Source organism: Castor canadensis, chromosome 1 (genome assembly GCF_047511655.1).
Source record: "Castor canadensis chromosome 1, mCasCan1.hap1v2, whole genome shotgun sequence".
In the NCBI taxonomy this organism is placed as follows: domain Eukaryota; kingdom Metazoa; phylum Chordata; class Mammalia; order Rodentia; family Castoridae; genus Castor; species Castor canadensis.
In genome coordinates this window covers 205,884,190-205,898,446 of record NC_133386.1, presented here as the reverse complement: position 1 = coordinate 205,898,446, position 14,257 = coordinate 205,884,190, and the positions used below count along the sequence as shown (strand labels likewise).

Genomic DNA, 14,257 nt, shown 5'->3' with positions numbered 1-14,257 from the left:
TACACAAAATTAATCCATTTTAACACACTTAAGCTAGCTAGCACTTGTTAATCAAGTTGAGCACGGTCTTCTCCCAGAGAAAATGTCTTCACAAGGATTCACACACGTATGACGCCTGCCTTCCGGGAGCGCTTGGGCTGGTCTAGAACCACTAGCACATGGCTGATGGTACCTTTTCATCCAGGGCTTTGTGGTGTTCAAATAACGACTTCAGCGCTTTGAGCACTTCTACCTCACTGGACACGCCTGCAGGGGACTGTGCCTGTCTCTTCACCACTGTCATCCTGAGAGAGCGCTCATGCCTGGAGACAAGGCACTCCAAATGCTCCAAAAGCAACTGAAACAGGAGGCCAGAAGAAAGGTGTGATAAAGAGCACATTCCACTTCACATCTGAGTGCCTTGTGATCGCATGCTAAACCAAGTGTGAATCCCTGGAAGCCAGCAAGCAGTCAGAAGCTCCCCCAGCGTACTAAAGTCTCGCTACCCACAGCAATCTCAAGCTGCATCGAAAGCTGAGGTGACAGGCACTCTGCTCAGTGGGAGAGACAAGATTACATGTTTAAAAGCACACACAAGTTGTCTCATTCTAGGACAGTGGTACAGATCCCCACACTGATGGCAGACCAGTTGGGAAGCAGACCCACAACTCACTCGGGTGTTGTTCCTTTCTGCTTTCAGCTCAGCAATTTCCTCTTCCCTCTCAAGAAGCTGCTCCCTGCACACATTGAGTTCTTTTGTGAGCGCTGCAAACTCCTAGAAAGTGGCAAAACAAAGGGAGGAATAAATGAAAAGACAGGTAAGGAATTCCTTGTAGGAAGGCCTTCCATCAGCCTCTATGGGCCACGTGCACAGGAAGCTGTCACCCTGTGCCAGGACGTATGGGAAAGGGGTCTCTCTGGTGCTCCAGAGAAAGGGAGAGCAACTGATCAATGGCCTGATACCACAATGCCCTATGGATCAGACCCTGCCAGACCATTTGCTTTCCCTCTACCGTGGACCCTGGAGTAAGCACAGCAGGGGATGTGAGAATCCAAGCCCATCTCCTTGACATCCACAGAAGATCATAGTAAATGCCTTAGCTCGGGTCCGGTGATAAAGCAGATAAAGACATTCTTAAGTGACTCACGGACACATGACCTGGAATTACTAGAGAGAGCAAGGAAAAAAGGGTAGAAGGCTACCACCCTGTCCTGACGTCCTTCTCTCCTATGCTGACTCTCCCCTGGGAAGAACACAGGACTTTGGAGAGTCCCCTGGGGAAAAGGGTGACCATGTCCCAGGCCCAGTTTCTCAGTCTGAACAATTTGCTCAGTCAACTCTACAAGATGGATTTTCACAAATGCAGAGACGAGGGTCTAGAAGATTGTCTTCACCGTTTGGGAGAGGCTTCCAGAAAGCTGGCTGTACTCCAGGGCTGCACTGCCAGACTGAGCACATGGACACCACTGATGACTGAGTCAAAAGACACAGGTTCATACTCTCCACTTGGTTTTCTTTCTCTCTTTTTTAAAGGGTTGTGAAGTCCTAACCTCTGGTCAGTGCCCCACTGCTGGAGGGCCTTGCTGCTTGTTTGCTTGACAGCACTGGGGATCGAGCTCAGGGCCTTCCACTTAAACCATGCCTCCAAAATAAGTAAAATGATTTACCAACATTTCTCTCTGTTTTAGTGTTTTTCTCTTTAAAGGACAAAGGAGGAATAAAGGCTAACTGGTAGTCAGAACAGCGGATGAATTAGGTAACTCTGGAAAAAAATCAGGTTGTTGTTTAAGCTGCATTCATATCAGTCCTTCCCAAGTCAAAACCAGCTCTGACTACTTGCCCACTGGAGTGTGACTGTACCAGTCTGGCCCACAAGGCCTGTATGGGCCACAATGCAAAGTGGAGCATGGATCTGTGAGGGATCAACAGTCAGCAATGGAAAGAATACAATGAATCGGATTTATTGCTTCTCGAATGTTATTTAAGGGAAGCAAAGTAGGGAGAGTGGGGAGGTGGATAATCTACAGAGATCTTGAAGGACATGTGCAAGCATTTTCATGTATGTGGTAAGCTAATGGTCATTTTCATTTACTCAAAATTTCTCTTAGAAGAAGCTAACATTTTTTTCTGTAGGAACCAGGACTACGGGTGATTCATTCCTAGCCTGGCACCACTAGGTGCTCCAAGACCTGCCTCCCCCTGCCCCGCCCAGGGAAACTGGAGACCAAGATAAAAACAACTGCTCAAAGCTCCTGGAAATGGCTCACAGGGCAACAGCAAATGGGGAAAGCATATTTAAGAATATGCATGAGCCAGTAGCGGCAAACACCTACAATCCCAGAACTCAGGAGGCAGCAGAAGGATCACGAGGTCGAGGCCACCCTGGGCTACATAGTGAGATCCTGTCTCAAAACAAAAGAGAGCTGGGCAACAGTGGCTCACAACTGCAATCCTAGCTACTTGGGTGGCTGAGATCAGGAGGATCTCGGTTCAAGGCCAGCCCAGGCAAACAGTTTTGAGAGACGCCATCTCCAAAATAATCAGAGTAAAATGGACTGCAGGTGTGGCTCAGGCCACAGAGCTTCTGCTCTATAAACATGAAGCTTTGAGTTCAAACCTCAGTCCCACCAAAAAAAAAAAAAAAAAAAAAAAATTGTGTGAATATCCAGTAAGTAAGGTGGGAGTGTGTGGCATTTGAACCAGGACTGCTTCTTGCATCCCCTCTCAATCTGGCAAGGCAGACAACACTGGATCACTGGAGCCAACACAGGGCCCACCCCCAGCACAGGACCCCACCTCCCTGGCTAACTGAGTAAAACTCACCTTATGTGTCTGAACTTGACAAAGACCCTGTCAGGTACTGAGACATCTTCAAAGGCCCAAAAGACAGTGGGAGTGGGCTTCCCAGGCTACAGGCCCTGGGGAGTGGGTTGGGAGCGAAGCAGCAGAGCAGACCCAATCCTGTCATATGCAACATTCTTCACCAAGTGCATGTTCTTCCCCTGCAGTTTCACAATGGTCTCCTCTGGTGGTGACCTCTAGCTGGCTGCCAGATCAGATCACCTAACGTCTAACCTAAACAAGAGCATGCACCACCTCATTAATGAGATCTTTTTTTTAAATGAGAGTGTCAAAAGTTTCATTTTACTTATCTATTTTTATCTTTGGAGACAGGATGTTGCCAGGTAGCCGGGGCTGGCCTGGACCTCTCCATCTTTCTGACTCAGCCTCCTGAGTGCCAGGATTACAGGTGCACACCACTATGCCCTGAACCATTAATGGATCCTTAACCGAGGAAGATTCTTCCTGTGGCAAGTGAAAGAAAATCAGACTGGACTGCAAGTAGTTAGGGCAAAAGGCAATTCTTACTCTCACAACTGTGGGCTCAAAGGCAGAGCTGGCGCTGAACACAGGGCCCTGAGCTTGTATTTTACACTTTGTCTCCAGTGCTGCAGTCTGGTCAGTTTTGTGAAGTTGCTGCTGACTCACTGATTCTGTCTTTCACTATGTCCAGATCAGGATCATGTCTTTTCATTCCCTAGATTTAACGGTTTCTGCAATACCCTCTGCTCTTATGTTACCGCCGTCTGTCTCTGCTGGGCAGCTTCTTTGTTTTCAAGGATGTTAATTCATCTCTTACGTCATATATATATATATACACTGATTTCGTTAGTTCTTCAAGGGGTCCCCTCTGTAGGGATGTCTTTTTTTTTTCTTTTATTATTCATATGTGCATACAAGGCTTGGGTCATTTCTTCCCCCTGCCCCCACCCCCTCCCTTACCACCCACTCCGCCCCCTCAATACCCAGTAGAAACTATTTTGCCCTTATTTCTAATTTTGTTGTAGAGAGAGTATAAGCAATAATAGGAAGGAACAAGGGTTTTTGCTGGTTGAGATAAGGATAGCTATACAGGTAGTTGACTCACATTGATTTCCTGTGCGTGGGTGTTACTTTCTAGGTTAATTCTTTTTGATCTCACCTTTTCTCTAGTTCCTGGTCCCCTTCTCCTATTGGCCTCAGTTGCTTTTAAGGTATCTGCTTTAGTTTCTCTGCGTTAAGGGCAACAAATGCTAGCTAGTTTTTTAGGTGTCTTACCTATCCTCACCCCTCCCTTGTGTGCTCTCGCTTTTATCATGTGCTCAAAGTCCAATCCCATTGTTGTGTTTGCCCTTGATCTAACGTCCGCATATGAGGGAGAACATACGATTTTTGGTCTTTTGGGCCAGGCTAACCTCACTCAGAATGATGTTCTCCAATTCCATCCATTTACCAGCAAATGATAACATTTCGTTCTTCTTTGTGGCTGCATAAAATTCCATTGTGTATAGATACCACATTTTCTTAATCCATTCGTCAGTGGTGGGACATCTTGGTTGTTTCCATAACTTGGCTATTGTGAATAGTGCTGCAATAAACATAGGTGTGCAGGTGCCTCTGGAGTAACCTGTGTCACAGTCTTTTGGGTATATCCCCAAGAGTGGTATTGCTGGATCATATGGTAGATCAATGTTTAGATTTTTAAGTAGCCTCCAAATTTTTTTCCAGAGTGGTTGTACTAGTTTACATTCTCACCAACAGTGTAAGAGGGTTCCTTTTCTCCCGCATCCTCGCCAACACCTGTTGTTGGTGGTGTTGCTGATGATGGCTATTCTAACAGGGGTGAGGTGGAATCTTAGTGTGGTTTTAATTTGCATTTCCTTTATTGCTAGAGATGGTGAGCATTTTTTCATGTGTTTTTTGGCCATTTGAATTTCTTCTTTTGAGAAAGTTCTGTTTAGTTCACTTGCCCATTTCTTTATTGGTTCATTAGTTTTGGGAGAATTTAGTTTTTTAAGTTGTAGGGATGTCTTAATGTTACTTATCTCCAGGAGGATTTGGGTTTGGAGCTCATCTTGCTGAAGAGGTTTTATGTTGATGCTCTCCCCCTGCCTAGTGGTCTCGGCCACTTCTAAGTACTGTGAAAGACTACCACAGAACGGATGATCAATAAATACAGATATTACACTTATATTGCTCTCAGTTCTGGAGTCTGCAAGACTGAGATCTTGGTGCTGGCAAGCTCCTGACTGACCACCTCTCTCCATGTCCCACCTGGCAAAAGGGGCAGGGAGCTCTCTGGGGTCACTTTTATAAGTGTACCAATTTCACTCATGAGGGCTCTTCTCTTATGACCTAATCACCTCCTACTACCATGACACTGGGGGTTAGGATTTCAACATGACTTTTGGGAGATTCGATTGAATACTAGTGCTCAGTGGTTGCTGCCCTCAGCCTTCCCAGCCTCCGGTGAGAGCTAGCTTTCCATGTGTTGCATGGCTCCTCTACAGCACTGCATATCCTGGTGTACAGCCATTGGCAGTAGGTGGGGCAAAATCCTGTCTCAGAAAGATGAGTACAGTGAGCGTAGATGGTACGGTTTAGCTAGGACTTGCCTTCTACCCTCCCCAGGACCCCAACTTTTATAAAGCCCCAAAGTGTACAGGGCACAGTAGCCTTAGATTGGGAAACCTCTTCTAAGCCCAACTCAAATAGCCTAACGTTAGCTCAAATGCCACGGAACCCTTTAGGCCCTCCCGCGTTACTGCTGAAGAACCAAGTTTTCTAGCCCTGCCTGCTGGAGCAGGGGCTCAGTGGGCCAGTGAGGCATTTCCAGTATGTTTCTGTACTGGGGATCTGGCTGTTCTGGAGGTTGTTTCCTCATTGAAATTTTTCAATGGAGGTGTGCCAAAACACAAGTTTACACTTCCTTCTTGGAAGCTGTATTTCATTCAAAAAGTACTTTCACACCTTTTCTATGCGAGCCACTGGGCTGCCAGAGGGTTAGGGCCTGCCTACTCCTAGAGTACTCTACAGGACAGACAGAAAAACAAGCTGTCAAGAACCCGAATGTGGTAGGCACTGTGATCCAAGGTATTGATTGGGCTACTGTGGAACCCACGATAGGAAGCAGGCATGCTTATCAGATGGCATCTGAGTGGATTCTACCTAGTCAGCAAATGGCTCTTTCGCAAGAGGGTGAAGGCCTTTGGTGAGTGAGAAGGGCTGGGGCCTGGGCAGGACACCTCCTCATGCAGGCTGCAGGAGGCAACAGGTCTAAAGACCATAGGATCTTCAGCAGGGAGTGGGAAAACCGTTAAAACGCATCCCGGCTTAGCCGGAGGGAACAGTGTTGGAGATGGGCTTGAAGAAAGAACTCTGTGAAACCAGCCTCATGTCACAGCAAAATTTCCAGGGAGAAAGGGTCTGCACTAAAAGCCAGATTAGGAAGACAGAGACTCAGAAAGGATCCTCAGGACTAAGCACAAGCACCTGACCCATGCCAGGAGTTGCGTGCTGTATCCTTCAGCTGTGTACAGAAGAGCTTGCAAGAGGTCCAGGAGGGTGGGGGGTGAGGGAGGTTGAGTGGGGGACAGTCTAGTCCAAGACCCTTGCACTGTAAGGTAAGAAGAAGGACTCTGGGCTGGCCTGATAGCAGAGCACGACCAAACAGATCGGAGAGGACGGCAAGCCTGAGGACAGCTCCAAGAATATCGGCAAAAGCAAGTGGAGAATGGAGTCACTGTTGCCTGAGAAGGGAGTGGCTAGGGGAAGAGAGCGTTCTGAAGGAAATGCCTGAACATTCAGTTTCCAACATGCTGAATTTTGTGATGACAATCACATCTGAGGGACAATGGCTAACAGAGTGCAGCACTTCCCAATTTGGAGTTCTTGGCAGTTTTGGGGATGAGGATGTCAATATCAGCTTCATCCTACAAGTCACCATGCACCAAGTGTAGTCAGGAGATGAGTTTTGAGCCCCAGGAAGCCAGGCACTGAGAAGGCATCAACAAGTAGCCCAGGGTTGGTCAGTGAGGCAGGAGAAAAATCAGTTTACACACTGATGTTGGCAGGCCAGGTCAGCTGCCAGTGGATGTGCTGAAATGAAGTCAATGGGGACCACAACACAGAGATAACAGTAGTCTGGTGCAGTGGTGGGCTGAAACCCTGACTACACTGAGTGCAACATAGAATGGGAGAAAATTACGTGCAGACCTGTACAGTGAAGAGAAACAGGGCAGTGAATGGTGAAGACCCTGGTTACAAAAGGCCTTTGGGAAGATGAGATGGACATTTGCAAGTGGGTGGCAAGAGTCCAGGAGATGGGGAACAGACAGCAGTAGCTGTGCAGCCACAGGTAGACAGGGTCGAGTGGCTGAGGGAGAGGCCAGCCTTTTCTGGAAACACAGAGCTCATCCCACAGAGCAAGTAAAGAAGGCAACATGGGCACAGATCCAGACTGGAGGCCCTTGACAGAAGTTCCTTTCAGATTTCTTCTAATCTCATTGAGAAGAAAACAGATACACTGTCACTGGTTTGCATTTGGGGATGGAAGAAAAGATGGGAGAGCAAAGGGATGAGAATGTGTCTTGAAGGGGAAAGGCAGGATGTCATGGAGAAAGGACACGACTGCCAACAGCATGGCAGTGCAATGTGAAAGGAAAATGGACTGAGTGGGGTGCAGATTCCAGACAGGTATACACAAGGACGTGAAAGAAAGGAAACACACAGGGCTGTGATGACAACGCTGGGTCATGGGATTTCAGGTGGGACAGAAAGAAAGGGAGGACAAGATGGGTGAAGCACAACTGCGTGGAAGGATCCCAAGACTGCCGGTCCAGGAAGACTGAGTATCAGGACTCATTTTAAAAATCTACCATGAAGAAGCAGTGTCGCCTTAAATGAAATACCCAGTCAAGCGAGAGGATGTGGAATTGGGAGGGCCCTTGGGACGCAGGCACCCATTACTGTCCGGGCACCTCACACAACCTCACTGCCCCTCCATGAGCAGAGGCAGCCCTGGTCTTTTGCACACACTTTCCTAAGACTCTCCCAAGATCTCAAACTGTTTCATTCACCTACTGGTTTAAGATCTGCCCTCTAAAAGAAGAGTGAATAGAGATAATTCCTATTATTTTTGGTTAAATATAGGTATTTCTTACAAATTCAACAGCCAAAGCTCTCCTTCGATGTACTACTCTGGCTATGGTAGAAAACAAATTGAGAGAACTTGACCATTATTTTATTCAAAGAAGTATCTTTCTGCTCAGAAGAATTTGACAACTGAAGAAGTATCAAAGCAGATTAAATTTAGGAGTTCAGATAAACATTAGGCAGGAAACTCCAAACTTTAGGGTTCCACTGTTTGTATCATTACTGCAGAAAAAGCCCAGAACAAACCTCAAATATGTTTGATAAGAGATCTGCTTTGCTATCATCACAGGATCTAATTGTTCTTCTCTTTAGGAAAAAAATCTAACCTAAACAACACTGTGAGCCAAATACACTACTAGTTTAAGGTGATATTCTGGTTACTGATAATTAGCACAAGAAATCTCAAGTGTTTTCTGAAACCGACAGATATTGTAATCAAATCTAAGTCTGAGCGATGCAAATCTGCATTTTCATTCAACACTCTCTGGGCTGAGAGGAAATGACATCACCATGAGACCGGCTCACGGGATGCTCCTCCTGCTCAAAGTGTCAACAGTGGCCATCTCTGGACAAAAGCTTCAGCTTCACATTATAGAAACCAACATCATTGATCAAATCCACAATCAGGCCAATGTTAAACTAAGTCTTTTGGAACAGACATGGCACTGATGTCCTCCCTTTCTGACCTCCTGGTGGCTTGCAGCCACTCCCTGGTGGGCAGGAGGCAGCAGCCACTCGTGCCCCCATTATCACAGGACCACCGGTCTTCCCCGTTCCTCCCCACGTTTTCTTTACATGTTACATTTCTGTATCTCTTACTCTACAATCTCCATTTAATAGCTCCATTTTATTTTTAAATTATATTATTTCACCAACCTTTTACTAAGACAGGAAAAAAAGCCCTGTAATGGATGGATGATTATTCAGCCAAAAAACAGGCAATTTTTTTTGACAGTACTGGGGTGTGAACTCAGGGTTTCACACTTCCTAGGAAAGCACTCTATCACCTGAACCATACCTCTAGCCCCCAGGAAGAAATTCTGACACATTACAACATGGATGAGCCCCCAAGCTGCCTACTCTCAACTTCTTTTGAGGGTGTACTTCCACTTTCGTGTCAATAAATCTTGCTCTGCTAATAAAAAAAAAAAAACCAAAAACATGGATGAGCCCCAAGGATACTATGCTAAGTGAAATAAACCAAACATAAAAGTGCAAATACTGTATGATTTCACTTATATGAGGCCCACTGTCTTGATGAAAAGCCTGTTCACACCACATCCTAATGATGGGAGGACAGAAATGGAGGGATGGAAGGACAACCAGCAACAAACCTCACTGATGCCCCTGGAAAATCTGGCCCAGGTCTTCATTAGCCGACTCAACTCTGGACCGCTCAGGGCCGCCGGAACTGAAGCAGCACTGGCTTTTCAATCATTGGACACTGTCCTTGAGTGGGAGACTAAAATCTATAAACACAGTGTTCCAATATAGTGAATTCTTTTTCCTGCCAGTGTTTCTTTAAAAAACATATACTGACCAAGTGTGTGCTCATCTCAACACCTCACCGTTAAAATACTGAGTTAGAACACCCAGCACACAATAGTATTTCAATATGATCCCAATTTGGTTAAAAGCAAAGATAGAGATGAAATACAGAAGGATACACACAAACCGCTAATGGTGTTACTCACCCTAGCTGGGGAAGACAACTGACTATAAGTGAGACAATTTTGAAATTAAGGACATACTGTTCAGTATTTATGCTTTTTAAAAAAAATACCAGTACTTCTTTCTCTTCTTACAGCTTTCTAAACAAGGCTAAAACTCACGGGCACACTAGAATAAAGACTGTCCACAAGGACGCATAACCCGCTCAGAAATAAATGGACATGTTCACACTGCCTGGCCCGAAGGTCTTGTTCTTGCTCTTACACACATCTCTGCAGTCTGGCTTCTCCTCCCACTGCCTTCCTGGAAGAGCCCTAGTCAACACACAACCACCCTCCTTTTTGCTAAAGCCCAAAAGCCAGTTTCTGTCCACATCTGACCTGGCCTGGCAGGGAGCAGGGGAGACAGAACACGCTGTCTTTCCCACCCAGTTTCCTGCTTCTCCACTTATGAAATGTGGGCATTCTCCCAGGGCAGTGCTCCCCCATGCACCCTGCAAGCCTGGCCCACCTGTGCCCATGGCATCACTCACCTGCCCTGGACACATCCAACTGTCCACTACTCATCTCTATTCAGCTACCTCATAGGGGCTCAAAACACTCTCCCCAAGTGCGCTCATCACTTCCTCCTGTCTCAGTCTCCAGCTCCTCCTAAGCCTGGCCCAGCAGAGGTCTGCACTAATCATATACATCAGGTGCCTGGACACTGTGTCACCTCCTTCCTCTCTCTGCATTAACTTCTCACTGAGGACTGCTGACTGCACCTCCCACACACATTTTTCCGAACCATCTAATTCTGTGCAGCCTTGTCCCTACTCATTCACCAGGCCTGGATCTCCTTGGTCTGCTATGCAGCTGCCTGGCTTCCCCATCCTCCATCTGACCTTCTCTCCAAGTCTGTCTTGTTCATTCTGAAGCAAAGCAGAGGTGGTGACTTTGCTGCTAAGAATCCTTCAGAAACCTCCTGGGCCCTGCTGTCAAACCAAGCTCCTCTGGACCTTCTATAGCACAGGTGCAAAGTAGGGACACCCTGACTGGGCTGTGAGCCCTGCATCTTGATGGCTACTTCAGGTGATACATTGAGCCCCTGGCACACAGGACAGCTGTGTCACAGCAGTGGTTCCAGAAGTCACCTCTGCATGGCTGACTCTGTCCCTATGTCTCACATGCAGTAGCACACCTGTCACAAGGAAACCCACAGTTCCCTCAGCACAGTCTCTGTTCCCCTGCTGGCTTCCTACCATACTTGCTCCGCCTGCCTTGGCGGGTGCCTGTCGCTCTTTGGCTTCCTCTGCCAGCAGCTCCCCCTTCAGTCTGGGGCTGGGGTGTTTCCTACAGAGGCCTTCCTCAACTGCCTCCCCCCCAGATGCTTACCCTGTCTGACCCCTGCATTCTCATCTTCATCCTCCCCCTAACCTAGGGACTCCTAAAAGCAGAAACCCAGGTCAGCAGGAGGTGCCCAGGCACTGTGTGGTGCCCAGGTGAAGGCAGTGGACAAGGACACGCACTCTCAGAGCAGAAAGCTGGTAGTAGTGTAACCAGGGAGGGCGCTTTGTGCACTTCCAAGTACACATCCGCGGAGCCCTGCTGGGTGATGGCTGTGCTCCCTTTGCCAGCTCAAGTGCGCCACTAGACAGCGCCCACACAGACACGGTCCCAACCGTATCAGCCTTGGCAATTTAACTTCTTTTACTCGAGGGAGCTGCATGACTTTGTGGTAACTAAAACACCGATGTATTTTACTTCAGTATCTGAGTCATGAAAACATCACTGTGCTGCCTTTAGTCTTTTAAGGTTCCTATCAAGATGAAAGTTGTACAACAAAAATTCACCAGCTTCACCATTTTGAAGCCTCACCTCGGTGGTTTTAGTACATGCAGGGTACCTGCTTTGTCTCTACAGATCTGTGCATTTGGACATGTCACAGAAGCAAGTGCTGGTAACCTTCTACGCCTGGTTTCTTTCACTTTGCAGAATGTTTTTAAGGGTCATCCATGCTGCAGCATGACGGAGTCTCAAACTTTCAGTACTTTTTCCTCTTTGGAAGGCATTTCTTCTAGGCAAAACTGAGATTTCTTCCCAAGAGTTAAATTAAGTATAAGTTTTGCTTCACATATTTCCATCTTTCTGCTAAAGAGCAACCAAAGCCTGGGAGCCTAGTGAGGTGCCAATGTGCTTGCCAAGCACATGCAAGGTCCTGGGCATTCAATCCCTGGCATGTTTTGGCTGTTATTAATACTTCAGTATTGAAAAACAATTTCTTACAATAAAGCAATCTAAAATATTAATGTGCATGTATATGTCAAAATAACCTGAGATAGTAACATAAATTTGTACTTCACATAGTTCAGAGTTCAAGTGCAAAATATCAGTGAAAAATTCACAGGATAAATATTTGAATTAAGTTTTAAAAACTCAGCCTGGAGGGAGAGGGAAAATCAAATCAGTGAAATAAAAAAATGGAAGGGCAGAAATCATTAATTCATCAATAGAAGTGAGAGCCTCCTGTGATCTCCTAAGCAGATTTCATATTATTTTTAAAAGAGTATTAGCTTAAGGTTTCAAATAAATTTAAAACTAGCCAGGTGCCAGCAGCTCACACCTGTAATCCCAGCTACTCAGGAGGCAGAGATAGGGAGGATCAAGGTTTGAAGTCAGCCCAGGCAAGTAGTTCATGAGACTCTATCTAAAAAAAAAAAAAAAAATCACAAAAAAGGGCTGTCTAGCAAGTGTGAGACCCTCAGTTCAAACCCAGTGCCACCAAAAAGAAAACAAAACCAAAAAACCTCTAGGCAGATTCCTGTAATTCCAGCTGCTCAGAAGACAGAGGCTGGGGAATAGGAATCTCAATTCAAGGCTAGATTGGGCAAAAAGTTAGTGAGATTTCATCTCAACAAATAAGCCTGGTGTGGTGGCATGTGTGTGTAATCCCAGCTATGTGGTAAACATAGGTAGGAGGATCAAGGTCCATGGCTGGCCTAGGAGAAGACATGAGTTGGGAGGAGAAGGGAGAGAGAGAAGGCACGAAACCGTATCCAAAAAATAACTAAAGCAAAAAAGGGCTGTACGTGAAGCCTGCGTAGCAAGCTTGAGGCCCTGAGTTCAAACTCTAGTACTGTCAAGTTTTAAAGTTTTATGATGACTTAATCCTCTGAGTTGGCAATGGAAGGTACACATGTAGATGAGTCTCCTTCTAGTCCTGCGCACTCTCCCACAGAGAAGGAGGCAACATTGCGGATGGGCTTGTCTGCCCAGTGTTTAAGTGTACATACAGACAAGTGGACTCCTTCCCCTTGCTTACCCTCATTTCAGGGGTAGGAGGACCTTCCACATTTCCAGTAAAATGTCAGTAGCCCCTTGCTCATGACAGGGTGTGGGGGTGACAGCTGAGACACACTGAGAAACCCCCTTGAACACTGACTTTGGAATTAAAAATGAAGGAAAGAACTGTAAAATAGATCCTGTGAGGTGGGTACTTGTTGGCGGGGGGGGGGGTGAATACAGTCTGTGTACTTTATATACTTAATATGAAACAGAAGAATGGGGGAGGGGAAAAGGTGGTGGGGGGGACAAACATAACCAAGGCATACTGCAAGCATGGGCAGAAGTGTCACATGAACCCCCTGTACAACTAAGGCATGCCAAAAAAGAATGCAACAGGAAGATGTTTCCAAAATGCCTCCGTTCAGCTCCTAACAGCCTCCATAACACACGGCCGAACCCCAGCACCACAACGTAAATGTCCTCTGTGCATGTTCATGTTCCTGCTTACAGTCTTATTTTTTGTAGACAGGGTCTTTCTATGTTGCCTAGGCTGGTCTTGAACTCACGATCCTTAGATTGTCCAGTGCTAGGATCACAACGAGTATATTAGTAATTGCTTGGTCACAGGTCCAAGCATTATCTGTAGAATAAAACCTCAGATTTTCTGGGCTGAAGGACATTGGCACTTTTAATGACAATGAATGCGAAGTGGTTCCTATGGGCCAGCCACCTGAGAGCACCTGTTTCCCTGTCACTTAGCCACCCTGGTGTGCTACTAAGCTTTACTGTTAACCTTCTGTCTGTCCCAACACCCTACATCCCTGCTGCCTAGCACAGAGGGGTCTCCAAAATCTTTCTATATGCTTTGCTTCACTGAGTGCAGACCTAGACACCAGAGGAAGGACTCAAGAGGCAGTATGTTTTCTCTGACACTTTGTTGCCTGCCTGATGATGTGGAAATGTGGAAGGCCTGGCTTGTTTGCGAGGCAACAGCCTATGATGTGAGTGGCATATAGGCATTAACTGCCCTCTCACCACATGCAAGTGCCTGGTCCGCTCTTACCCTCCTTGCGCAGTGGCCACCTCTTGTTTATGTTCCTATATTCTACCTTTAAAACGCCTTCTATCCTTTCCCAAGCCCACTGACTCCCATGACGCACAAGCACTGACTTGCTTGTTCTAGTGTAGTCCTGCCCATATTTACAAAATGAAATGTACTACCCCAAGCTCATTTCCTTTTATTTACCTTACATTGCAAGAAAGGCATTGTATTGATTTTCTAAAATCATGTGTTTAGATAGGCTTTTTAAATGAATGTCATTTAATGATAACAAAGATGATAATTAAAAATATTACAAAAAAGGAGGTA

At 46.3% G+C, this 14,257-nt stretch overlaps 1 protein-coding gene across 12 annotated transcripts in view; it reads right to left on the bottom strand.

The window, feature by feature from the left end:
- Ppfia1 (PTPRF interacting protein alpha 1) overlaps positions 1-14,257 on the bottom strand; it is an 80,646-nt gene that overhangs the window by 44,388 nt on the left and 22,001 nt on the right. For 11 of the 12 annotated variants that reach the window (XM_074050846.1, XM_074050864.1, XM_074050869.1 and 8 more), the window contains exons 3-4: positions 653-754; positions 173-337 (exon numbers count right to left, since the gene is read on the bottom strand). In XM_074050846.1, coding sequence (XP_073906947.1) covers positions 173-337; positions 653-754 — 267 coding nt within the window. Of the gene's footprint in view, positions 1-172; positions 338-652; positions 755-2,803; positions 2,823-14,257 lie in introns of those variants that run through there. The other variant, XM_074050893.1, reaches the window with a different exon arrangement.